This window comes from Rhamphochromis longiceps, linkage group LG8, assembly GCF_057381845.1.
Source record: "Rhamphochromis longiceps isolate RC_006_pf linkage group LG8, R_longiceps_female_GT1.1, whole genome shotgun sequence".
In the NCBI taxonomy this organism is placed as follows: domain Eukaryota; kingdom Metazoa; phylum Chordata; class Actinopteri; order Cichliformes; family Cichlidae; genus Rhamphochromis; species Rhamphochromis longiceps.
This window is the reverse complement of record NC_140564.1, coordinates 33,370,585-33,398,098: the sequence shown is the minus strand read 5'-3', so window position 1 is coordinate 33,398,098 and position 27,514 is coordinate 33,370,585. Positions and strand designations below refer to the sequence as shown.

At 43.0% G+C, this 27,514-nt stretch overlaps 1 protein-coding gene across 1 annotated transcript in view; it reads left to right on the top strand.

Annotated features, from left to right (window-relative positions):
- The window catches only part of htra1b (HtrA serine peptidase 1b), a 29,764-nt gene extending 4,513 nt beyond the window's left edge, over positions 1 to 25,251 (top strand). Inside the window, exons 2-10 of the mRNA XM_085417180.1 lie at positions 5,241 to 5,340; positions 6,100 to 6,214; positions 7,044 to 7,133; positions 17,876 to 18,070; positions 18,948 to 18,980; positions 19,357 to 19,471; positions 21,176 to 21,233; positions 23,543 to 23,638; positions 24,647 to 25,251. Coding sequence (XP_085273306.1) covers positions 5,241 to 5,340; positions 6,100 to 6,214; positions 7,044 to 7,133; positions 17,876 to 18,070; positions 18,948 to 18,980; positions 19,357 to 19,471; positions 21,176 to 21,233; positions 23,543 to 23,638; positions 24,647 to 24,815 — 971 coding nt within the window. The 3' untranslated portion in view covers positions 24,816 to 25,251. The remainder of the gene's footprint in view (positions 1 to 5,240; positions 5,341 to 6,099; positions 6,215 to 7,043; positions 7,134 to 17,875; positions 18,071 to 18,947; positions 18,981 to 19,356; positions 19,472 to 21,175; positions 21,234 to 23,542; positions 23,639 to 24,646) is intronic.
- The last annotated feature ends 2,263 nt before the right edge of the window (positions 25,252 to 27,514 follow it).

Here is a 27,514-nt window from a genome sequence, read left to right as displayed (position 1 = left end):
AAAACAAATAGGTTGTCCTGTGAGACTCAAAGAGTCATGAAAGGATTTTAAGAAGTGAAGCCACACAACCTTCAAAGCTACAGCTGTAAATACAGCAGTTTGCTGATGCAGTTTGATTCAGATTGTGTGGGGTGGACTTTCTCAAGCAAGGTCAGTGTCAGCCTCCTCCTCCTCCTGCGTCTTCTTTTCCTTTTTTCCTTTTATCCATCTAATGTCTTTCTCCCGTTCCCTTCCTTCACCTCTTCCCTTCCCAATCACTTCTCTGACCTATTTCACTGAGAGGGATGTCCAAACCTCTAAAACGCCTCTTTGCATTTGATTTGATTTGAACTTGAGTTTAGGGAAAAAATCTGGACGATGCCACAATGAGTCTGTGGTGATTCATCTCTTGGAGCTGATTGGCCAATTGTATAACTTCCTAAACAGACACAGATCTAGGTCACACAGATATTTAACCCAGATTTGAGGGGATCAAAATGTATTTCTCCCTTTTTTGTCTTTGACTGCTTCCATGTGCAGACTTGCGGGCTGTTTGCAAGATTGACAGGCTTGGATACAGAGTCAACAAAACACAGTCGCTTGGTGATTCAGCTCCTTCTTTCAGGAGCTGGAGGGCTCACTGCCTGAAAACCAGGCTACTGTTTGATGTTTGAGAACAGCACATGTAGCTCCGTAAAAAATAAACCCACAAAAATACTAAAAGCGTGTTACTGGAACAGGTTAAAAATAGTTTGGTACAGCTATTAAAAGCATCCATATGTTTCATTTTCATAGTGTCAGAGACAAATCTTGCTCTTATATAAAATCAATAGCCAATAAATAAGCATTAATTACAGTTTTTAATTAAGTTACATGGACATCATGCTTTACAAACTATGTGAGAATAGCAAACAGTCTCTCTTTAAATATGTCCTGACTTTGTCACACTCAGAATTAGAGGTGCAGAAGAAGAACATTTCTATCTCTACAAGTACAGTATGCAAAAATGAACCTCTAAAGCTCATTACTGTACCTCAAGGTAATCATCTGTACCTTTCTGAGGGGAAAAACATCACATATCTGCACTTTTAAGGAGCAGTGTCAGTAGATATCTTTGCTCAGCCAAATAATTTTTAAGTTCTGGCAAGTTTCATTCTGCACTTGTCTTCAATATCAGCAGCGCAGTGGGTCAGCGGCAAACACTGTCTCCTCATAGACCATCTTTGTTCTCTCTGCACCTGCTGGGATCTTTCCAGCTGCTCTGGTTTTTCCTCAGCTCGACTCAAATTTACTTACAAAACACATTTAAAGACAACTCGCTTTGACCAAAAGATAGAATGAGTTAAGAAAAACCACAATAGATAAGAAATGACTAAAATAATTGTTAGTAGCTGCTAAACATAGATGGTTGTGGGCATCACATGTTTAAGGCTGGTTCCTAAGAACAGGTCCATGCATATCTGCTTTAAAGACACTCAAGGTCATCTTCATGTGCACTTCTGGATTGTTTTCAGTGGCACTTCTATGGATCGCCCACTACATTTCCCCTGAGTGTTCTCCAAAGGACAGCTCAGGACTATACAGCAGAAGTCCACTCTGATCATCTGACCCCGGGGAACAAATTCATGGTGCACACTGCTGGTCGTGGCTGGAGACCCAGCTGTCGGCACACTGCCGCGAGCAGTGGTATCACTGCAGAGGCTGGGTTGGCTTAAATGAACAACAACAGCCATATCCATTTAAACTCTGTCATCATTTGTGAGCAGAAACTGAAGTGAAAGCTCTCCTTGTCGGACCAATCGGGGTCGCTGACATGTGAGCATTGGTTGTTTACAGTGTGCCGGCTTCAGCGACGCTCACTGCGCCAGTGTGGACATGGCCTCTGTTGACCTCACGGCGTGCAGTGCTGTTACCGACACCTGCAGTGCGTTTCTTTGCACATCTGACTGACTCCATTCAGTTCACTTCAAAGCTGCAGCAGCTGGCAAACCGCTAATCTGCAGCCAAACAGCCGACCAGCCAAACCCACATCAGCACATACTGACGGTCAGCTGCAGCAGAGGCTCAGGAAAAGTCATCACAGACTCAGACTGACTCAAGCCTGGACTGGACTGATGTGAGAATGTGACAGCCTCAGACCTGAGTTGTGTCCAAGTGCGTGTATCCATAAACAGCTTCACAATAGTCTTTCTTCTTCTTTAACACTTTTTATGGCACATCTGCAGCAATCTGGACCTAGCATCGCACCTTCATTGTTTTAAGCACACATTGTACCTTTATCACGTTTTAAGACCACATTCCACCAAACAGTCTTGTTGCCTCTGGTTGAGATTAAGTGTTTTTTTGATCAGCCAAGCTCCTTTTAAAAGGGATCTTTGTTTTTTAAGTGCCCACCATGTTAGCATTAGCCAACCTCTGATAGATGATGCAGTCGGGCTGAGGGCTGTTGACATCCTCAATCCAGCTAAAGCCTAAAGCTTAGGGGTGGCTTTCACCATAGTTTGTGCTGACAGCATTTCTTCTTTTCTTAAAAAAATTGGGATTTGTGTGGATTTTTTGGGGACTGGTTCACACAAGAAAGTGATCTGTTTCCACTCTGTTTTCTTTGCCACGAGTCAACATCTTTAATGTGTCCATTCATTGCTTTTTGCACAGCTGCAGTAAAAATTGTTTGCCTGAAAAAAGTTACATCTTCATGTGGCTGTCAGTGTTTCCTTCCCTCCTTTGTTCTCTTTCCTTCCCTCGTTAGTGTCTGATTGAGTTCACCTGTCCCTAATTGCCCTTCTCTTGGTGTTTGCATTTCATCAAAATGGCTCCACAAGTTTTAGTACCTCCCAACAAAAACTCGAGAGGAGAAACATGAGGGCAGAGCAGTGGAGGCAGCAGCAGACTAACAATATAAAAGCCACACTTAGAGTCTCATTTTAAAGTAATGCCATTTAAATGCACAATAAACTGTTTCATTATGGCCGACTACCAGTGTAGAGGCTCATTTACAAATACAGTCTATTTTCTATCTATTTTGAGGTCAAAGGACAAGTTGTTTCTTGTCTTTTTTCCAAGTGAAAGCAGCGTTATCAGCAGAGCTGGTATGAACTGCAGCGAGGTGATCGCTATGAAGAATGAGGTCGGGATTCTTCATGATTCATGGAGATAAAATCTGCAGACATCTGAAATATGTGGAGGGAGTCAGCTGAGATATGATACAGTATGATCCTGAGATCAGTGACCCTGAGGACAAACAGAGATATGCCTTCACTGTCGCTCTGCTCTGTCTCGTGTAGATCTTTCCAACGGTTTGCTCAAAAGGAACTCGGGTCTGTTCACACAGCTGCTAAATGGTGGGAATGTGACGCTTCAAAGGCCCCGATTAACATCAAGGAGGTTAATGGTGGAGAAATTGATCACTTATTGGAGCAAACCACAACTAAACACCAATAAAGATGAATCACCACCTAAAAAAAGAAAAACGTATTGTGAAAGTCTCATTTAACTTGATCACACAGCCCGCAGCCCACCACATGGTGGGGGGAAGTGGCCTATTACAAAGATGGTGCCACAAGTTAAAGAAAGCACTTGAAATCAAACATCTCTTCTGAGAGAAACCTGGAGCACTTAAAAAGAGCCGGAGACAACAAGAAGATCCTTTTTTTAACTTCAGTGGTCAAAAACTACACGTATGGATTTACCAAAGTGGATCAAAACAGCTTTACAAAAACCACCCATCCATCCATCCATCCATCCATCCATCCATCCATCCATCCATCCATCCATCCATCCACCCACCCATTAAGCCCTCCATCCATCCATCCACCCATCCATCCATCCATCCATCCACCCATTAAGCCCTCCATCCATCCATCCATCCATCCATCCATCCATTAAGACCTCCATCCACCCATCCATCTGTCGATCAATCCATCCATCCATCCACTCATTAATCCATCCATCCACCCATTAAGCCATCCATCCACCCATCCATCTGTCGATCCATCCATCCATCCATCCATCCATCCATCCATCCATCCATTAAGCCCTCCATCCACCCATCCATCTGTCGATCAATCCATCCATCCATCCATCCATCCATCCATCCACCCATTAAGCCCTCCATCCATCCATCCATCCATCCACCCATTAAGCCCTCCATCCATCCATCCATCCATCCACCCATTAAGCCCTCCATCCACCCATCCATCTGTCGATCAATCCATCCATCCATCCATCCATCCATCCATCCATCCATCCATCCATCCATCCATCCACCCATTAAGCCATCCATCCATTAACCCTTCCGCCCGCCGTCCTACCTTCCATCCATCCATCCATCCAAAAAAGTCTTTTTTTCTCATAAGTTGTAATTCTTTAGTGCATGACCACGATTTCACTTCACAGCTTCTTTAACAGCGGTACGATAACGAGACTGCATGCCACAGAGCTGAACCTGTCAGTGAAACCATGTCACTGGCTAATATTTTTGGTCACCATCTTTGGCATTACTGAGTTCACCTGTATATGTCTATGCAGTAGCTCCATGTCTCCTCACTTAAACAAAGAAAGCTCTCTCTAGTTTGTTTAATGGTCACACAAGTGAAGTTTGAATGGTGACTGGACTGTAAGCACTGTTGTTTAACAACTGCTTTTATGTCACACCGCTCTGAGGAATCATGTTTACGACACACACAGATGGCAGAGGCTGTCTGCTAACTGGCCCCGGCAGATCTGAGTTTCCAGATGTTGCAGCACCTCTGGGTTGAACCAGGAGGGGGTTATGTAAGGCGACAGTGACAGTTATGCAGGAATAGCCCCGCCTCCCCCCCCTGATACCTCCGCATCTTCTGAGGCGCTGAGTCATTTCCTTTGTTTTCTAAGCATCAGTGGGAGCAGCAGACAGGCTGCAGCTGCTCGCATACGTGCGCTTCATATACACTGCACTCCACATCTGGATGTGGTTTAACACAGCGGCTATGGTTTGGGTCTCCTGAACCTCATGCAGTCACCACACTGAAGCTGAAAGTCTGACTAATACTAGATGATGATTGTTTGCAACATTTCAATTTTCTTATCCAGCCTCTTATCTCCTCTGTGACTGCGGTCGGCCAAAATCCACCAGATCTTTCCTCCCCTGCAGCTGCTGATTGCAGTCCCTTTCAGAATGCTCACAGTGGATTACTGTGTGTGTGTGTGTGTGTGTGTGTGTGTGTGTGTGTGTGTGTGTGTGTGTGTTACGATACAGTGACATGGTGTTTTACTCCCTTCAGGTCAGCAGAACCCCGACAGTCTTCGCTACAAGTACAACTTCATCGCTGATGTGGTGGAGAAGATCGCACCTGCTGTCGTTCATATTGAACTGTATCGCAAGTAAGAGTGATCCAGACATCTGTAAACCTTTAAAATATGGATGGGAGCCTTTATAAAGTTCTTAATTGTCGGTTTAAGCAACGCATTGCCTCAGTGGTTGCTTGCCAGGATTTTTTCCAGGAGTTAGTTTCTTTGGCCAACGAAAAAACGCTGGGTTAACCCGGCCTGTTGTTACCGGGACAATCTCAGAGAGCAGAATTTTCTTTTTCTGGTTAAATCAATCAAAACAATCATAATGTGTTGAGTTCTTCAGGTTTTTAACTACCAGTTCTTTTCTAGAATGATCAGCATTTGTTTGGTTTTGGTAGATTCGCCACTTTTAGTCACAGTGAAATGTGATGTGAGGTTCGTGGATGCTGTCTTAATGATTTTAATGATCCTTGGACCTTTCTCAGATCATCCAATAAGCACAGTTGAATGGATTGGAGTACATTGTTCGCTGATGTTTATGTTCCAGAAACAATAAATTGAGACATTGTTGGGTCCTCTCACTGAGTCAAAGATCATTTTATTTTACAGCCAAATATCTTAAAACTAATGACACGTGTTTGTTTCTTTCCATGCTGAAGAGTAAATGTTAAAGCTACAAGCAGAACTTTAGACTTGGTTTTTCTTAAATACAGTTTAAAATACCTCTTTACACCCTTACATCAAAGCCTGCTCTTTAGTGATCGATCCATCAATTGACCATGTCCACTTGATGTTGTTTGAGATCAGAAGTCAGAGCCAAGCCTTTCGTCTCTCCCTCTCTCTTCTCAGGATGATGTTTTCCAAGCGGGAGGTTCCCGTAGCCAGCGGCTCCGGGTTCGTTGTATCAGAGGACGGACTCATCGTTACCAATGCCCATGTGGTGGCCAACAAGCACAGAGTGAAGGTACGCAAACTGTTGGAAACGTCTTCACAACATCCTATTTCACTAGCCATTATGTTAAAAATGTATAGCAATGTGTTCACATCAAAATAGCTTTTGATGAAAACTAACTGGACTCACTTAAGCTACAATCCTTATCTTGTAAGATGCAGTGGCTGCACAACCTGCCATATAGTCAGGACCAATAGAGAGTAGCATCAGTGACAACATATGAGACTAAAAAAGTCAAAAACAGCATGGAAAGAACAAGCTGGGGTTGGGTGGGTTGCAAATAAGCTTGCAGACCTGCAGGCAGAATTGTGTAGCTTCATTTCGGTTGGATATGTAGGTTTGTGGATAATGGCCTGAAATCCGTCTGTGCTGGTTTAAACATCATCATCATGAGACAAGGTGGATGCTGTGGATGCATGGACTGTAAATAAAAGATGGAAGTAGCTTTTGATTCTACTGTACTAAGTGAAGCCAGTGTGAAACTGTCGTAAAGCTGTATTCTTCTTATGGGCAATTTCTTTGGCTGTAAACGATTTATAGTCTCTGGCCATTATTTTCTCGTCCTATTGAACACAACCTAATACATTTCTGTAAGTTAATCCTGTTTAATGTGGTGCCACATGGGCATGCAGGATCCCCCGGTGTCAGAGTCAGCTCCTCGGTCATCATCTGGTTACAACAAGCAACGACGCTGATGGCCGAAAATACTCACCGCTTTAAAAACAGGACTTTGTTAACAAACTGGCAACATCCTGGTGGCCTCGTCCATCTTTTATTTACAGTTTATGACCATTTTGGATCAGGACATTGAGTTCTGATCAGATCTTTTAATTTCCTCCAGGTGGAGCTGAAGAGCGGAGCCACATATGATGCCAAGATCAAAGACATCGACGAGAAGGCAGACATCGCTCTGATCAAGATCGATACACCGGTAAGCAGGCAGACGCTTGGAGAGCGAGGACGCCCCTATTTCATTTTCTTTTTGTTCTTTTTTCATCTTCACGTCAGCTCCATCTCAAAAGTTCGCAGTTGTTGGAGCAGAGAAAGCGATCCGAGCGAGTTAGCTGGAAAATTTACTTTTGCATCTTCATTTTTCCACCTTTTTTTTCTTTTGTGTATTTCTGTATTTTCTGTTTTAAAATTTAAGATAGAGTTTCTCATAATCCCTCGTTTCTTCTCACCTCTTTGCTTTCTTTCATCTCACTCGCTTTTATTTTGCAAAGCAAGCTGTTGAATTTGTGCATTTATACCCTGTTGTGAAGCATGCTTTTTGTGAACATTTATCTGAACTTCTGCCTTTGATTTTGGCTCCGAAAGATCATTCTGGGGCAAAATAAAGTGATGAGTCATGAGAGTGGGTGTGAGTGGGGCAAGTGGAGACAAACGGAGCGATTTGGTTTGGAGCGACTTTGAGTTTTTGCTTCCTCACACTCTTTGTTTTTTTCTCTGGGATGACCGGGCAGCCAGATTCAAGCCAGGAAGAGAGGTTTTTACTGACATTTATGTAATGGGACGACAGTTTTAGAATGAAAGGGTGGGTGCGTCCCATTTTGTCCAGACAGTCAGAGCTGCTACATCCTGTGCAGAAGTCTGTCCTCACACGTCAAATTCATGTATTAAAACCTTTTATGTGAAGTTTCAGATTTAATACTAAAGTGAAAACAGGACAGATGCATCTGTATGCAGTCTGTGTTTAAAGACAGGTAGTTAAAGTCATTCATCATTAAAGCAAATGATGTCCAGCTGTACTGAGTTGCATAAAGCAAACAGAGTGTTTTATGCAACTGTGATCTGGACTGCTTTCATAAGACTGGAAACCAGAAGAAAAAAAAGCCATAAAATGCAGATACCACAAGACTCTGAGTCTGCGCACACAGGAGTTATAAAAGAATTTCTGTAGCAGTTCTAGGAGCTCCGAAAATGTGAGAAAACAGGAAATGAATTGAAGGAAATGAAGTCCAGCTGTACTTATGAAAGCAAACAGGGCGCGTTATACAAGCTCTGAGCCACACGCTGTTTTCACAATATCAAAAACACAGACTCCACGTGTTTATGCATTTGGAGATTAAATTATTATTGCACTACTAATCACCAATACCAAAGAAGAAAAGTCCACAGTAACATAAGAAACACACACCAACATAAGGAAGTTCATATTCAGGCTTTAAACCAAAACCCCCAGTTTGTGATAACAGTATCACAACATCACTTATTAAAGTCTCTGCTAAGCCGCTGAGCACACTCACACGAAAAGGGACGTTTCACACGTCACATGACACCTGCTGCCTGCTCTAACCAGAGACCTGATCACAGCTGTGTTGGATTAAGGACACATCTAAAACGTGCAGGACACCGTCCCCAAGCCTGGAGTTGCCGACCCCTGCCTTATCAGGTGAGGATGGTAACATGGTGAAATTTTTTTCCATAGAACAAAAAAAACCACAACGCTTTTGCAAATAAGACGAGGTTCTTAAACATTTTGAGCTGGAGTTAATTAATTTTATCACATGTGTGCTGTGTGGTGCTGTTTATTTCTAACACACTGGGAGCTCAGAAACTTTAAACATTAAAGCTTAATGCCCGACAGCCTGATAAAGGAGATAAACAGCACTAAACAGACACTGTGATTGAGAGTATACAGCAGGGTCCCCAATCCCGGTCCGCGGGAGATCTAAAACCTGCAGGGCCGGTGTCCCTGCAGGTTTTAGATCTCACCCTGGGTCAACACACCTGAATCACATGATTAGTTCTTTAACAGGCCTCTGGAGAACTTCAAGACATGTTGAGAAGGTAATTTATCCATTTAAATCAGCTGTGATGGATCAAGGACACACCTAAAACCTGCAGGGACACCGGCCCTCGTGGACTGGGATTGGGGACCCCTGGTATACAGTATATACACACTGAGGTCTAACTGACAATTAGACACAGGTGAAGACAATCAAGAGGAAGCCAAAGACGACAAGATTGTTGCAAAACCCTGGAATGGGACTTTACATCCTCAGGCCGTGGGTTTGAAATCACTTGTAGAGCTGAAACAATGTGAACCATTCCATCGACTTCTTTCTTGTAGTCAAAGCAAATCAATCTGCATGTAAAGTCCAAAACAAACTCTGGCACACGGTCTCTGCTCTGTGGTCTGTTAGACGTTTAGACCTCCAAAGGTCAGGTGCGTGCAGGAAGTTTCAGGAAGCTTTAAACACGAGTACGACTGGGACCCTGAAACTGATGGTGCAGCTGACTTTACGATGAGCGAACAGGAAGTGCAGAAACTGCAAACTCATTTCCAGATTTGAGGGCTGCTGAATGTGACACGATTTAGAGCTTAACCACGAAATCTCGTGAAATTAAGCAGGGTAGTGTAAAGCCTTATGAGTACTCAGAGGTTTCACCAGTTTATTCTGGCGTTTCAGCTTTGCAGCTTTCAGAGTGAGACATGATTGGACTTTATTCCCAGAAAAAAGCCTGAATCCAGTTACGTGTTCCAGTTCTTCACACTTACGTGATAAAGCTCCGCACAGAGACACCATCGCCGTAGGATGTGACGTCACGTTTTGCCCGTCAGAAGGAGACGGTGGTGGTTTCAAGTGGCGTGTTTGGCCGTCGGCGGGGTGTGTGTCTCTGTGTGCGCACTCTGTGTGAAGATGCACAAACTCACGGGGTTTAGGAACATCACATAATTTGCAGCACTGTTTCAGCAAAGGTGACTAGAAGCACGTGTGTGTGTGTGTATTCATGTCTTTGTGGGGACCAAAATCCTGGTCCCAACAAGTTTGAAGGCATTTTTGAGATGTGGTTTTAGTGACAGGGTTACAATTAAGTTATGGTGAGGTTTAGGGTAATGGGCTAGGGAAAGCATTATGTGAATCAGATGTTCCCTGTGTGTGTGTGATTCGGGCAGTGAGTGGTCGTGTCTTTGAGCAAGCGGGGTTCGTGTCCAGTGAAGCAGTGAGCTGGTAATGAACATCAGAGGCTTTATCAGCTTGTTTTTACTGATAAATCTGATCAGAAAAATATCGAGTAGCGTGCAGAAGAATCCAGAAACGTTCAGGTTTCAGCTCAGTGGAGACAGATTTGCATTTGAATCTTAAGTTTATATAGTTTTATAAGAATCTGTGTTGCCTCTCAGGTATGCATCATGGAAGCATGTGCAGACAGGAGCTACTGGGTGTTGTTTTTAATGAAGCCTCGCGGTGATATTCCACCTCAGTCCAACACTGATCATTTTCCCTGACACGTGCCCACAAGCAGCTTACGGAAAATGATCAGCTTTAACAGTCCAGGACGTCTGAAGGCCGAAGGCAGATTTGATCTGTTCTGTTAATAACACGGCACCAACAGCGCCGCTGTAAACACTCCAAGCTTAGCATATAAGATACATCAGATGAAGTGGTGATAATAAGGAGTTAATGTGAGAGAGGGAGAGAGATCATTTTAGGGTTACAGAGATCTGCCGGAATTCTGCTGACACCATTGCTTCATGTCATTAATTACGAGGTTTGAATTCTCTGGTGTTATTTTTCCTTCACAGGCTTTATCCCCTCGGTGAATTCCTCAAAAAGTTGGCAAATCTCTGCTCTGTTTGTTTAATTCAACAGTTGAAAGGTCTGTCTGTGCCCTGCATGAAAGACAAGAGAGAGTGAGAGATGAGAGGAGCGAGAGACAAAAGGAGAACACAAGGAAAAGATGATGTTTTATTTGTTTTACATGTTCGTGAGATGTCAGGGCGCTGAGACAAACTGGGTCAAACTGCTCCATATTTATACTTCAGCTACACTTTTCATACTGTGACATGTTGTATTAACCTTTATCAGAGTAAGAGGCAGGGTGGTCTCAGTCAGGAGCGGTCTTACAAAGGACTTCTTCCTGCCCACCATCACCATGCGCTGCTGATCGGGGCTCGTCTAATTGTTGGGCTTCTCTAATGTTGGAAGGTCTTTACTTATTTAAATTCTCTGGTCCATTTCTTCATACACAACAACAATAGTTTTCTTAACAGGGACTGATTCTGCTCATGTCCAGCTTACTTTTGCTCATGACTCCACTACAGTAGCTTTGCATGATTCACAGTTTGAAATAATCCTTCTTTATCTAGCAGCCGCTCATTCGTATTCTGCTTATTTTAGATGTCTTTGACTTCAGTCCACTTTCCTCTGATTGGTTGCCCCTCATAAGCAGAAAGTTTGAACAGCTGGTGGGTGGGACTGATGTGCCTGAGATGACCATGTTTGCCAACAGTAGAAAAACTGTGAAGTTTAGTCAAAGGAGCTTGCAAAGAAAAGCGTCTGGACTTCTTTAAGTTACCTGAAGACGTTTCACCTCTCATCCGAGAAGCTTCTTCAGTTCTAAGGTCAAATGGTGGAGAGTCCCAGATTTAAACCTAGTGGGAGTTTCCCCCCCACAGAGGGACAAAAGGACCCCCTGATGGGGGTCCAGGGGGTCTGAGAACCTTCACAGACATATGTGAAGTTTAGTGTTTTGAGGAGTTTGAACTTCTGGGTTACAGGAATTACTTTTGGAAACTTTGTCCATCCACCACTGTTGCAGAAGATTTCCATCATTTCTGACAGAAAATGAGGAAAAACAGAGCAGATCCTCCTCAAAGACTGAGCAACACACGAAAAGCAGAGGAAGCAGTGACGGATAATGAAAAGGAGAGGGCTGATGATGACAGCAGAGGATTAAAGGGATGAACCGAACCGCTGCTGTCTTGCTTGTTGTGGTTCGTCTCGCTCTCCGCTGTGTCGCTGTCTCTTAAATTAATACCGACCCCGGCCCGTTGACTTTGTAATCTCAGCCCGGACAGCGCGCCGTCATCCTAAAAACCACAGAGGGGTGAACACGGTCATTTTCCTGGTGGGCGGAGCTCGGTGGGCGGTGCGTTGGATGGTGGCTTCAGATGTTTCGAGCTGTTTGTGGTTTAAAGGTCTGATTAGAACAGCTGAACGAATCCTTTCATAACCTGACTCACATTGTTTATGTCTGTATATGTTTGACAGCGAGTGCGTTAGCGTGTGTGTTTGTTTATGGGGACCTCATTGGAATAATGCCCACAGATTCCTGTTGGGATTCATTATTTTAGCATTCTGTTGTTTACGTTTTCAGGTATTTGGGTCGCCGGTTTAAATGCACGTTAGTTTCAAGCAACAAAGAAAAGGAAATAAGTGAACAACTACACTGAATTTTTCTGCTGCCACCTTGTGGTGTTCACTGCATTTTGCAGAGAGCTTTTACAAAATGTACCTTTAAAGCATAAATACTGAGAAGTTTAAATATCAGGTTGTGTTGAGAAATCCAGTCGTCACTTTGTTTATTCCTATTTCAGTCACGTCAGCTGTCGAGATGATCCCACACTGACGTCTGCTGTCAATCAGATCCTTTGACCACACTTTTCCAACTTTTCCATTAATTTTTGCAAGATCAGCTCCACTGGCTGAGATGCAAACAATGGCAGAGCTTCCTGTTTTACAGTTGGCTGTAGACACTGTTGTACCTCTCTCGTGGCCTCTGTGATGATTTGAACCAAAAACATCACATTTGGATTCATAACTGCATCAGACCCGTTCCCCATTTCTCCCTGTTTGCCTTCCTTGTGAATAGCTTCCTGACAGACGCCCCTCCCTGAGGTCACTCTGATCAGACTTCAGTGAACAGCAGATCGATCAGCGGGAGCTCCAGATGTGTCAGGTCTTTGCTGTTTTTTTCTTATTTCTTAACGTCGTGACATTCAGATACTGTTCATCTGCTGTACATTTTTCTTCCAGGCCTGACAATTCTTCTTTTGTCCTCACTCGTCCAGTTTAGTCAACTTTTTTTAAGAGCACGCTGCACCCTGTGCCAAGAAATGCTACATTTTTGGCTAATAGCACTTTGTGAATCACCTTCTTGGCACCCAAATACAACTTAACGGTGTTATGTCTGGCATTTTTCATAGATTCAACTAAAAAGAATGTGAAAAGGGTGTGCTCTTGCATTCATATGAAATGCATTCATACAAAAGCACAATAACAGTTTTACAATACAAATACTGTGAACATTAACAAATAATAGAGTAAAACAACATCTGTAACAGTGAATGATATTTTTACATGTGCTACTAAGAATTTTTTAATGATTTAAATAATTTGATTTGTGCAAAATTTGGTATTTTATAGAATTTATACACTTTTCAAGCTCATTTCAAGCACTGTGTGCCTTCACTGATCTGGGTGAGCAGGGAGACTGACATAAAGAACAGATTTCGATCTCACACTTGGCTTCTGTTTCAGGTTTCACTTTTTTTTTTTGTTTCCTTACCTGCCAGCATCCACGGGCCCGGGCAGCAGTCATGTACAAATGTGTCGATCATACCTGTGCTTTCGGGCAAGCTTTCACTGCACGCCCGGTTTCTGCTCGAGCTGAGATGCCTCCACATCTGTCACATCTGCTTCCATCCTTTCTGTTTTTCATCTACCCTTCATTCCTTTCTGCCCTCCTTCTCACCTTGTCCCTCCTTCACTCTCTCCCTTCAGAGTTTTTCTGTGTCACTCTCTCGCTTACAAAACCTTAAGCAAAAGTGGGTCAGAGCCTTCAGGCTTATTACTTAACGGAGGAAATTGGCAACACATGTGTCTGTCAGCAGCAAAACAAACCACACACACACACTTACAGAGAAACAGACATTTGTCATGCTTGGTGGAGTGTGGTGTTGATAAAAGTTGGGTCCGAACATCATGACTGCTTTATGTCTCAGTTTTTCTGTTCCACGTCATCCATGTGGGGCTGAAGTAGGTTAGTAGGACGGCGTGAAGTGGGCCAGCGGGCAGTTCACGGAGGGTTGGCCTCCAGACTGCTGCGGGCTGGAGCCAAAGGTTCTTAGGATTTTAAATGCATTGAAGAAGGTGGGAATTGAACACCGAGTCAATGAACAACATGAAGCTACACTGTCTTTAATAGCCAATTTTAAAGTTTGGATTTTTTATTCGTTATAAATCTATAAATATTTTTATAGGCAGAAAAATTATGTTTTCAGGTACCTTGTGACCCAGTGATGTCCCTCTTCTCCAGCAGAATATCGGCCTTGCAGTTTGATGGTGAGGTTTGGGTTGTTTTACGGTTAGATTTCGGCTCGGATGTGCTACAGGAGCACCACACAAGCACAAGAGGTCTCTGCTGTGATATTTGCAGAGGACAGCAGTTTGTCAGATAAGGTTAAACCCAGATTCCACTTGGCATCACCACAGTGCTGACATGCCTTCGCCTCAGAAGACAAATTCTCGGTAAAACCCGTGTTGAGCTTTAGGTGATATCAGCATATCTGAAAACCAACTGCATGCCTCTAGATAAGAATTATGTGCATGGAAGGAAGAGGAGTTCGCCCAGGAATGAAGCTTGTGGCGTCAGTCTGCAAGGCTGTATGGCTCTCCATATCAGATAAACTGTATATAAGAGGGATGTAGTCTCTAATGATGACCTTCATGTAAAAAATAAACTTTAAGGATGGAGAAGGTGAGAAGTTCAGGGGGGAAAATGCTCTGGGTGGTCAGTGTGAGTCAAGCAGTTGGAACTGGGTTCAAATCAGTCGTTCTTTTGGACATTAAGTCATCGCCTGTCGAGATCAGCCCAGCATCTCCTCTGGGGGAGTGTGAGCAGTGTTTGCAGCAGTGCGACTCTGTGCATGAGATGCCAACATTGTGTTGCAGTTTTTGAACAGCGAGTATACCAAAGATGGAAGGAGACCATCCTTTTTTGCCTTTTATGAATATGAAGAAATTCACAGTGTAAGGAGGCGGTGTCTCACGTATTAGTCTTGTAACCATCCATCCATCCATTCGCTTCCGCTGATCCTTTTCAGGGTCGCGGGGGGCGCTGGAGCCTATCCCAGCTGTCGTAGGGCGAGAGGCGGGGTACACCCTGGACAGGTCGCCAGTCTGTCGCAGGGCCAACACACAGGGACAGACAACCATTCACACTCACATTCACACCTAGTGACAATTTAGATTATCCAATTAACCTATCCCCACAAACTGCATGTCTTTGGACGGTGGGAGGAAGCCGGAGTACCCGGAGGGAACCCACGCAAACACGGGGAGAACATGCAAACTCGTCTTGTAACATTAAGGTCAAACATCTAAGTGTCATTTTCCTTGTTTCATTGTGTTTTCCTCAATGAAACTTTAAGGTCCTGAACTTTAAGCTTCCCTGAGATGTTGTGATTTGGCACAATGGACATAAAACTGAATTGAATATTTAGCCTTTGTGTGTGTGTGTGTGTGTGTGTGTGTGTGTGTGTGTGTGTGTGTGTGTGTGTGTGTGTGTGTGTGTGTGTGTGTGTGTGTGTGTGTGTGTGTGTGTGTGTGCGCTCAGTCTGAATGTTTCCTGGATTTAATGAAAAGACCAACAGAGGAGGAGGAGAGAGCGACACTGAGTAAGTCGGGGAGTAATAAGAATCTATTAAAGTGCATTTAAACAAATTATTACTCATAAAAGTCCAAACAGTTCACTTTCACTGGCAAAATAAACTTTGCATTTCCAGTAGGAGAAAGGTGCACAGCTTTTCTTTTGCTAAACTGCAGTAACGAGGATGGAAAAACTCAAATTTAGGAGCCAGCTAATCAGAAGTGCAACCTGCATCCAACTGGATTCATTTTCAGCCTCGATTCGCATCCCAGCAATTTGTTCGAACTCTAAAAATCACCTCACACTTGTGCTTTAATAACACAGCAGTGTGACTTAACTTTTTTGGCAGCCTGAGCTCGATCATATTATTTTATTATTTTTATTTTTTGCAGTTGTACATGTGGCAATAAAGCATCAGCCAGTAGTACTGCCGTATGTTGGTGGGAATCGATCGATATGATGGAAAATGATGTGGAAACTGTGCCGAGGAATAGAATATGGACACCAGCCTGCCTTTATGGAAGACAGTTTTAGCAGAACTTCATGTCACTCTTTAAAAGAAAGATTAAGATCAGGAACAGTGTGTTTCATGATTTAACACAAACTGAAGTGAAGTGTGTTTCATGATCAGCACCTTATAAAAGTGCTGTGTTTGTAGTGTTTTCAGCACATGCTCTCTGCCTCTGTGAAGCAACTCATTAATGTACAGGCAAATGAGTAGTGGTCCCAAAACTGAACCTTGTGGAACCCCCACGAGTACTGCTCCTATTACGTAACAACTGTCTGGAAATATTTAATATTTTCCTTTAAGACGACACTTTGCCTTTTCTGTTGGCCATCTTAATCAAAGTCCAGGTTTTGGTTTTTTTTTGGAGAGGTGAAGAAGCTTATTTCTTTCAAGAAAAATGGATGATGATGGTCAGTGGTGTTAGTGATGCTGAGGGTGAAGGTGGGGGCGTAGTCACTAAAAGCCAAACTAAGAGGTGTAGCTCCAAAGAGGAAAATCTAACTAAAGTTACTCCAGCAGGGGGCTGCATTTAAGCTGAAAAAATGTGCTGTTTTAAAATATGCTAAAGTTCTGTTTTTACTTCTAATATTTCTTTCATATTCATTTCTTCACAATGTTTTGCCTTTTTCTGGCCGCCATTGTAGTTTAGTCTCCATGGCTTAACTGGTTAAGTCCACAGACTCAGTGCACCGCCTAGTGGTACAAACTGGTATTCGACTAAAGTACAACCTGGTCCTAGTTCAACTTCAGTTTGCACCTCATTAACGCAATACTGTTGAACATTAGGTCATAACTGTTGTTTTGTCATAGTCTGATGCTCGGTTTGGTTTTGTAAGGTTTACATCAATTTGCAACACAGGAATATACAATAACTGCCTTTAAGGATTATAACTGTTAACTGGCAAACCTCCTTAAAAGATATATTAGAGAATAAGAGAATCATCTAACGTTTTTACACATGTCAGATGTATTAAGGTGAATAAGGTGAACTTTGCAGGCATGATGTACCAGAATGACAGCTACAGAGAACTACTGAATGAACCTCAGTCCTCAACTGTAGGGCTGAATAACTAAATACTTGTTACAGTTTGAGGTTTAACTGGAAGAGAGCGGTGATCCTCAGGGGCAATGAGGCTGCACGACTGAAATGGTGATTTGTATTTAAGAGTTTGGGTTTTGGGGTTAAGAGCAGGCTTCGTCGGAGTGAGAGAGCTGAGTCAGCTGTCCACAGGAAACGCACGTCTGTCTCCACAGGCCTAAAGAGAATAAACTGCTGTTTGTGTGTGTGTGTGTGTGTGTGTGTGTGTGTGTGTGTGTGTGTGTGTGTGTGTGGTAACTGGGCTGCTGTTCCTTCAATCATGGTGCACCATCAAGGTTTTTCCCACATGGAGGCGTTTGTCATGTTCAGCAGCGTTGAAGTGAAACTGTTTACTTCTTGTTAAATGGGGTCAGTCGTAGTCATTTCTGATAATCCAACGACTAGAGAAAGAAAATGGAAAATGCAGGTTTCTGTCAAACAAAGAAAGACACTCAGTGATTTTTACAGTAAGAGGATCAGAGCTGTCACCCTTCTGAGCCAGGAAAACCTCGGATCATTTGTTTCACTTTCTGTTTTCTTTGCCCAATTTAGAAGAAAGACATGTAAAAGAAGACTTTAAACAAATCTAATGTAGCTTTGTGCACCAAGACCAGCACAGAAATAACCTCTTCCTTCTGTTCGATCAGCTGATTCGCATGTGTGGTGTCTCACTCTGTGTCCTGTCCGTCTCTTCTCTTTGTTGCAACAGATGAAGCTGCCGGTGCTGCTGCTCGGTCGCTCGGCAGACCTTCGTCCCGGTGAGTTTGTGGTCGCGATAGGCAGCCCGTTCTCCCTGCAGAACACCGTCACCACCGGCATCGTCAGCACCACCCAAAGGGGAGGCAAAGAACTTGGCCTGCGCAACTCAGACATGGATTACATCCAGACTGATGCCATCATCAATGTAAGGGAAGGGACAAAGTGTGTGGGTCTTATCAAGTCTGAAAAACACCTCTAATAATTCAAATTTAAGTGTTAGAATAATTTCAAAAAGGGAGACATATTTATATACTATACATGTAAGGAAGAAATTAACTGTTACCAGTGCCGAAGTGCCTAAAATCATGCATTCCACCTGAGGGCCACCAGATGGCGATAGTTGCAAAGGATCTCTGGTCCTATAGAAGTCTATGGGAAAATGGCACGTTAGCCTAACCTCTGTATACAGTTACTGCTAACTTTATGAGCTCGGTCATTCATTGGGTCATGCTGTCATACAGTCTTGGTCATACCATGTTTCAGAGTGAGGGATCATCTGTGATATGGTTTCACATTTTGACCCGCCCCTCTCGTCACATGATGGCCACAGTAAAAGAAACACTAGTCCTGAGGCTTCACAGCTCTTCAGAAACGGCGGATAATGTTGCCTCAAGTGGCCACTAGTGGAAGTGCACTTTCCAAAGCTTCTATGTTTTCGTCATTTTTTCAGCCATGGAGGTCGCTCTTAACTCTTTCCCCCATAAAGACGATATATGAAGACCTCCCCTGCGCCCTTAATGATGAATTTTGACACCTCAATATGTGTCAACAAGGATGCATTTTGATAACCATTGCAATAGGAGGGTTGCTGGATAGGAAGAGGCCACCCTCAGCATCCTCCGATGCACACCCGGTCGTTTTGTTCTATGAGCAGGTCTGAAATATGACAGAAACCGCTCAGCTCAGAAAAAGAGCTGCAAAAGTTTCTCCTAGTAAGCTTTCAATGGGTAAAGCATTAAATAATTGTTTTAATAATATTCACTGAATTCACGTTAACTGTTTGCTTGTTTGTTTTCTTGCAGTACGGCAACTCTGGAGGACCACTAGTCAATCTGGTAAGTGAAGGAGAAAAAGTGAGATGACCTGTTTGAGCTGTATCCGTATCATTAAGAATGATATCTGTGAAGCAGAAACTGAGCTCTGCCTTTACTTGGACCACATCCACGTGTTGCAAAACGGAGAAATACATAACCTCATATAAATAAAGACCAAGAAGCATAAAGTCCTTATTAGGAAAGGTAAATAAAGAGTTTAGGTAACGCTTGGCGCAGGGTCCCGGTCCACAGCTGACTCTGATTAGAAGCTTGTTTTCAGTCAGCCACAGAAAAAAAAGAGGCGTCAGATTGGCTGTTTCACAAGCTTCATGTGGGACTCTGGCTTTTACTGAGAAACGCTGGCAAATTAAAGTTTGTTCCTGTGTGTGTGCTGCAGGATGGGGAGGTGATCGGCATCAACACTCTGAAGGTCACAGCAGGAATCTCCTTTGCCATCCCCTCGGACAAGATCAGACAGTTCCTGGCAGAGTCACACGACAGACAAGCTAAAGGTTTGTAGCAGTGTTATCACGGAGCTGATGTCAGAGAGACGGAGCAGACGAGGCCAAAGAGAGCAAGACAACGTGGCACAAGTCTCACATGCTCGAACACTCACACAAAGCTGTGCGTTTAAAAAATGGATCCAGACATAATTTACAAAAAGTAGACAAATGTCTCTTTAAGTTATAGAGAAAGACCCGTGCAGTTTAAAAGGCAATAAAAGCTCAACACAGATGAACAGAAATTCCTAACTGCTGTGAGCATGCAGTAACATTAAGTTATATTAGGAATATTGAGGTCATTCCTTATCAAAATAAACGTTCACACCTCAAATCAGATTTTTTAAAACTACATTTTCAGCTCAGATTTACAAGGAAACACTTCTTCATGAACTAAAGTTTTGTCATGTGATATAAGGGTTAAGGTTTCTCTCAGTTTTTCCGCTGCAGTAATCACTCATTACTTCTAAATTGAATCCAAGTTTATTTAAATGGCATCAAATCACAGCAGTTCTGTCATCATTTGGTGAGAGCGTGTGGACGTCCATGTGCCTGCGTGTTTTTTGTGGCTGCTCAAGCTTGTCCGTGAAGAATTTTCATTACAATGCACAAGCACGCACAACACGCCCCCACGAGCAAGCATTAGCTGACAGTGGGAAGGACAAACTGCCTTTTAACAGGAAGAAAGTAGAACCAGGCTCAGTATTTAAGAGGCGAGAGGAAATAGACAATAAACAGGAGAGTATCGGGAACCACAGCTAGAGGATGAGCCTAGGATTAAATGTGGGTAAAAGGAGACCATGTGTTATAACTTATTTTGACGCCCACCTATCCCAGGTGGAGATGAGAGCCCTGAAAGTTTTCTCCAGTAAATGCCCAGAGAGCATCAACACTTATTGTTATCGCTCTAAGAGACAATTTTTTTACAATTTAGCTTTGAAATTACAAACAAAACCCAGATTTTGTCTCTTTAGATTGAAATACCTAAACTGGATCTAAAATTGACTTAAATACAGTTTTTAAATAAAGCTTAAAATCTGTTTTTCCAGTCCAGAAAGTTTCATGTGGAGCTCTGTGGATTTTAGCTGCTTCGCCCGGTTAAATAAATCTCGGTTTATTTTCCTCCTTGATGAAGTTTGTTTGTTTCGGTAATCATGCTCGGGTGCAGACCAAAACAACTGCACTGAGACCCTTTCAGCTAAACGTAACTCCAGAGTGGTTCGCTCATGGCCAGAACATGATGTGACCAAACTGTCAGCAGATTTGTGATTTGAACCCAAACCACAGCACCTTTATTTCTCTCACCCCAGACTGATTTAGCCAATAAGAAGACTGATGGTGGTTTTCAGTGATGCATTTTTTGGTTTTTTGGTTGCTTCCAGTTTTTCTGTTTGAAATGAAACCAAATCAAGAGAAAAAGCCACACATTTACAGACTCGTGAACTGACTCTGACCAGAGTAAACAAGCTCCAGGCTTGTGCCACATCCACCTCCAGTACTCGTACCTGTACCTGAAACTCTGAGACGTTTGCATGGCTACGTTACGTTACGGTACTGTAGCTAAAACGCAAAGATAGATTTCAAAGCTGCCTGTTAAACATTTCACACTTCACTTTAGACTTGTTGATTTTAAAACTAGATAAACGTGATAGAAGAGGATGATGATGTTGACCATAACATGGACATAAAGGGTATTTTTGTTGTTATGTTCTGCAGGTAAAACACCACAGAAGAAGAAATACATCGGCGTCAGAATGATGAGTCTCACTTCATCGTAAGTCCCAGCTTCGCTCACCTCTACTTCTGACATCCACAGAAAAATCATCTAAACTGCATTTAAACAGGATTAAATTGTAAGATTATTTAATGTGTTGATTTCTGTGAGAGCAGCCTGGAAAATCTAAATCCCGACTCAGTGTGTTGTTGACGCTCCCTGGATCCCTAAAATGGATGTTTCTCAATCCTGACTTTCATACATAATCAGGGCGGTGATCATATCGACAGGGTGACGTTAGCTTTCGATACCCGCTGCCAAATGATCGCTTTAAGCAGGAATGTAAGCCGGGCCAGGCCGCGTTCACAGCCTTCGGGTCAGAGTACCCGCCTAAGCTGGCCCAGAGTCACAGCAGGAAACTCCCCAAATCACCAAAACAACCCTCACTTTATGACAGCTTGTTAATTTTAAACATGCCCTCAGGTACTTTTAAAATGATCTGCCATCACATTTACGCTTTTCAAGTTTCACCCTCCATCCAAGTACCAACTTTTCTACATTTCACAACACTGCGCAAGAAGCCAAGATAATAGGTAACCTCCTCGAGTGATCATCAGTCAGCTTTATTCATGTCAAACCTATCGTGTGGTGATGCACTGTCAAGCCTGCTGCAAGTGAAAATATGCTGCTGCTGCACATTGGGACACGGTTGGCTGATGTATATCAGTCCTTACATGTTGGAGCTTCCTTAAATAAAACAGCCAGAAAAAACACAAAAGCTGAAATTTATCAATATTCATAAAAGGCTGAGTGCAAAACTCCAACGAGCACACTTGAGAGTGTAAAAGAAGGTTTGAGAAAGGGAAGGGATATACACTCACCTGTCACTTTGTTGGGGACACCTGCTTAACTCCTTCTTAATGCAAATATACAGTCAGCCAGTCGTAACAGCAGCTCCGTGCATTTAGGTGTTTGCACATGGTCAGTATGACCTGCTGAAGCTCAAACTGAGCATCACAATGGGGAAGAAAGGTGATTTCAGAGACCTTGATCATGGCGTGGATGCTGGTCTGAATAATTCAGATTGTCACAACCATCTCCATGTTTACAGAGAATGGTCTGAAAACGGACGATGTCCATCCCAGTGTAACCACAGTGGACCATCTTCTGATGGTTGCTTCCAGCAGGAGAAAGCACCTTGTCACAAAGACTCAAATGGCCACCACAGCCACCTAAACTTAATCCTGTAGTAGATCCTCATGATTTGGTGGAAAGGAAGCTTCACATCATGGATGTGCATCTGCAGCAGCTAAATGATGCTGTCGTGTCAATAGGGACCAAAATCTTTCAGCACCTTGATGAAGCTTCGGCACAAAGAGCAGTTCTGAAGGCAAAAAAGAGTGCTAGCAAAGTGCAGCTAATAAACGGGATCCAGGCAAGAGCAGGAGGTCAGTAACATCAGGGGAAAACAATCAATCAGTGACTCACTGGGATATAATCCAATCAGAACAAGGCCCCAAACCTCCACAGAATCACTCAAAAAGAATGAAAAGAAGAATCAAAACTCATAATTACCCATAAACTCAAATACAACCATACTGATTTTAAGTATTAAAAGAACTTGGTGTGAAGTAACGGCTCTGAACACACAACAATTAGAAAACACCTCCCAGGTTTGAGACCATTTCTTGTGAAAGACATTTTCAGAGGGATTAATGCTCTCAACATGGCTCCAGGGTGGAATATGCTGTTTTAGTGATAATGCAGTGTGAAGCACAGATGCCATTCTGACTGCTGTGAATCAGGACTTGCAACACAAATGTTATTATGACTGAGAAGATAAAACGCTACACAACACTTCTGCTGGTTTGGAGCACCATTTAACCGGCTGGAGACGCCAAATGTCCTTTCGCCGATCAGCATAATGAGAAAAATGCTGCATGTGTCATATTTTGCAGCATCTTCATCATATTTGGGGCAGTTAATCTCTTTTATTTTTGCTTACAAACCACAGAATACTTGACGGAGCCTTGGGCACTTCAGAATAAAATACTCTTTCTGACAGGCCTTAATTATGCTGACAGTCAGCGTGGTTCAGGCACCACACACATTTAAATCTGGGCCTGTCATTTCAGACATTTTGCTCCAGAAAGGTGGTGAACACAGTGACTGCATGATGCAGGTCATAGTTCATCACCGTCGGCTTTGTTGAAGATGCAGCTTCTCAGAGTTTGCCCTGTCCTCAGGATGTCACTTCTAATCTGAGTGAAGTTTTAGAGCCCAGAATAAATCAAATGCATCAGAATGACGTGCTGAAAACATTCGGTGCAGAAGCTCATGTTCTCACTGGTTTTCTCCTCTTTTCTCAGGCTGGCCAAGGAGCTGAAGGAGCGGCAGTCAGACTTCCCAGATGTCACTTCTGGGGCGTACGTCATTGAAGTCATCAGCAGAACTCCAGCTGAGGCGTGAGTGTTTCATTTCACCCAGTTCACTGTCTACTAAGTTCACATCGGGGCATAAAAGTTCAGGATATGGACAGGATAGCTCTCTGTCCAGAGAGTTTTATTTCCAAGGCACAAGTGGCACATTTGGCATCGGAGGGGTTCTGGTATGTTAAAGCAGGTACAAGAGTGCACGCTGGGTGGTTACAAACATGCTTCTGCAGACGGTTTTTGCTACTCAAGCATGCTGAAAGCAAACCGCAGCGGCCCACCTGAGGAAACAGCAGGCAGAGTTTGTTTTCTTGTTATCTGCTTGGTTCATGCAGAACATAGACGGCAGAGGAGCCTCTGATCGTGCTGACTGCGGGGTATGGAGAGTTCACCTCTGATTTTTAAAGCTGCTGTTTTCCTTTTTGGAAACATCCTGGAAGCCAGCAGCAAAACAGAAAAACGAGTGTTTCCCACCCAGAGCGTCCAGCTTGCTCTGGCAGGGAGGACAAACTGCTTCAGTCATAGCTGCGCAGATCTGGGTTTCTCTTTGGCATCGCTTCAGCTCTGAAAGTAGAGCCTCTGTGTTTAACTGTCACTTTGCAGGCATCCGAACCACCTCAACTAGCCTCCTTTTGGTGTGGAGGACTAGGTGCTCTACTTTCAGCTCCTCGCAAATAAGTGAGCTCCCCACCTTTTCTCTAGACTGACTTCAGACCCCTTTAGAGGATGTAGAGGAAGCTCATTTCCACTACTGTCAGTCTCATATTTTCAGTCACTACCACAGCTAATAATCTCTATGAGAGCAGAAACACAGATACACGGTTTCAGTGTCATTTCCATCTGTACATTTTTATTCTTGGACTCTACTACAGCAGCTTTGTATGATTTGCAGTACAAAATAATCCTTCTTTGTATTACACTGGATCTTGTGCAGCCCTTCAGTTCATCCTTTCCCTGGAATATGGAGGTGTGTGTCAGGAATGCCTTTTTATTCTTGGTAGTCCAGAATAACTCGTCTTTTCTTTTCATTCTTTGTAACAGAGCCGGCCTGAAGGAGAGTGATGTCATCATCAGCATCAACGGCGAACGAATCACCTCTGCCAGCGACGTCAGCGCTGCCATAAAGCGGGACGACACGCTTCGAATGGTGGTGAGGCGAGGCAATGAGGATGCCATCCTCACCATCATCCCCGAGGAGGTCGACCCTTGACCTCTCAGCTGACTGAGCTACCATTCAACACAACACCTTAACCGCTCACGCGATCTCGAGCTGGCTCTCAGTGTTTTTCAGCCAATCATGAACACTTAAAAAAAGAACAAATATGTTAGGGTGTGTCTGGGGCCACACCTAGAATTTGTAATTATTAGTACTGCTACTCGTCTTTCATTTTTATAATGCTGACACACCTTCGGAGGTTCGTCACTCTGGGATCTGATGCTTCACCCCTGTCATTGTACGGCTCATATTAGCTCTCATCTTTCCTCTTTTCCATCCTCACAGACCTTTTATATCCTACTAACACCATCTGTCGCTACAAAGAGGTTACTGCAGGTTTCCGTAGTATCACTGTGTACTGTATGTTCTCCATGGGATATTTTTAATAGTGTTTTTTTTCAGTATGTGTTTGATGACAATGTTTTCAAAAAAGGGAATAAAATTATTTTTAAAAAAGTCTCTTTATTAATAATCATGATTTTCTATATTTATATTTTCCTATATTTACCCAACATTTGTACAAATATTCACTACAAATGGTGCATCGAGGGAAACCGCTGACATTAGTCACAGCCAATCTCAATAAGAACGCCAGGCTTTGAAATTGTGTAACATTTTTGCTTTTTCTCACATTTTAACTGTTCCTGAACTCCAAGGAGTCCCCGAGTATTCCTCTTCCTCTTAGGCTACGTTCACACTGCAGGCGAAAGCGCATCAAATCCGATTTTTTGGACCCTATGCGACCCATATCCGATCATGGTATGACAGTGTGAACGGCACAAATCCGATATTTTCAAATCCGATCTGGGTCACTTTCGTATGTGGTCCTGAATCCGATACATATCAGATGTTTCAGAAAGCGACTGCTGTTTGATGGTCATGTCGCATTAAATCCGTCTTTTACGTCACTGACACAAGACAGACACCAATTATCAGCTCCGGAGAAGACATCGTGAACGCTTCCTGGCCATCCAGTGTAGAGGTCACTGAAACTGTTGGGAAGACAACGTTGGGGAAACGTGAACATTTTATTTTCACGTATATTTTATGTACTGTATAATCTGCAACTATCCTTTGAAGCAGCGCTCCTCTAAAACAGCAATAAGGATAATTATTAGGTTATCTACATTATTATGTAAATAACTGAAGGAAACGGTTTCCAGGGCCTAATCCGTGGATCGGCTTCCTCCGAGGCGTGGACGTCTATCAGCAGAGAATGTACCTTAGTCTGTAACACAGTCAAATATATTCTCAAGTAATATTCAAGCATGCCATTCAGCGTGTTAGTACGAGCTCGGGAGCAGCTTGGGAGAACAAGAAAACAGAGACTGCTTCAGATTGTCTTCCCAAATCGACTCAACTTTATTCACAAGTACAACAGTTTATATAGAGGGTAAAATTCATGAGACAGCAGATTTATCAGTTTAAACCAGTACAGACCAAGATAAGGCAGCGTCTTCCTGCCCTTGGGTGAAGAAGCATCCTTTGTGTAGTGTATCAGTTCAGCTATAATTGTGATTATCTCAGCGACATATTTTCAAGGCACAAAACGAAGAGTTCTTACATTAGTGAAATCTGAAACAAACCATTTGGCCTCAACAGGCGTCTAAAAGATTAAGAAACTAATGTAGCTGAGGGAGTGATCTCTGTGGTATTTCAACCTTGTACCAGCCTGTGATTCTCACACATCAATTCTTGGGTCAAAGAGAAAAATAACTAAAACAAAGGGGCCTTATTGAATGACAGAGTTTTCCTGCATAATGTCACTATAAAACAATATCCAGTAAATGCTACCATGGTACTAAAATACCTAACAATAACAAAATAACTTAAAGCAAAAATTGGGAAACGTAAAGTTCGAAGTCTTTATATTAAGGCCCATCAGTCAAACAATATAGTTTGCTCTGGGTCTAAACAGAGCGCGCTGTGTGTGACGTCTTCTTTTGCGCATGCGGCCGCTTTGAGCGTTCACACTAGAGCGCGTTTGCTGTCGCATTTTATTTGTAGTGTGAACGAGCAGACAAAAAAATCGGATTTGATCAAAAAATCGGAATTGAGCATCAAGACCTGCAGAGTGAACGTAGCCTTAGTTTCTCTTACGTAGGCTACGTCATCATGATGAATTTTCATCACTTCCTTGTCATAACAGGAAACTTTTCAAGCTTTACTTTGTTATCTTTACAAACCAATAGGAGCTTATTTAAACAGACTTTTCCTAACATGACAAATTATAACAAGAGTTTCGTTGCCTGAGGAGACTTTCAAAAACATACAGATTTAGTTAGAACAAGAAGCAGAAAAGAAGACAGAGGGTCTCGTTCACTAATATGGGCAGGTATGTATGACCAGAATATTTATTCTTAACACTGCGTTTGTGTTATTGAATCAGTTTTATTCAAAATCCCCACACTTGTGTCCACTCTTGCATAATGTCATGCACCCAGTTCTATATTTATAAGGAAGAACAAATATCTCACGGTGCATCTGGGAGAAAGTGGTGGAGTTTCTCTGAGAGAGAAGCCCGCACAACTAAACAACAACAGCTGGAAGAAACTCCAACAAGTGTCTGAGAAGGACAGCCTAAAAGGCCAACCTTTCCCGAGCTCTTCCTCCAGAGTGCAGATGGCTTAAAAATCCAACTGACGCCGGACTGTGGCTCGAGTTACAAACAAAAGACTGATTTGGAAAAAGAG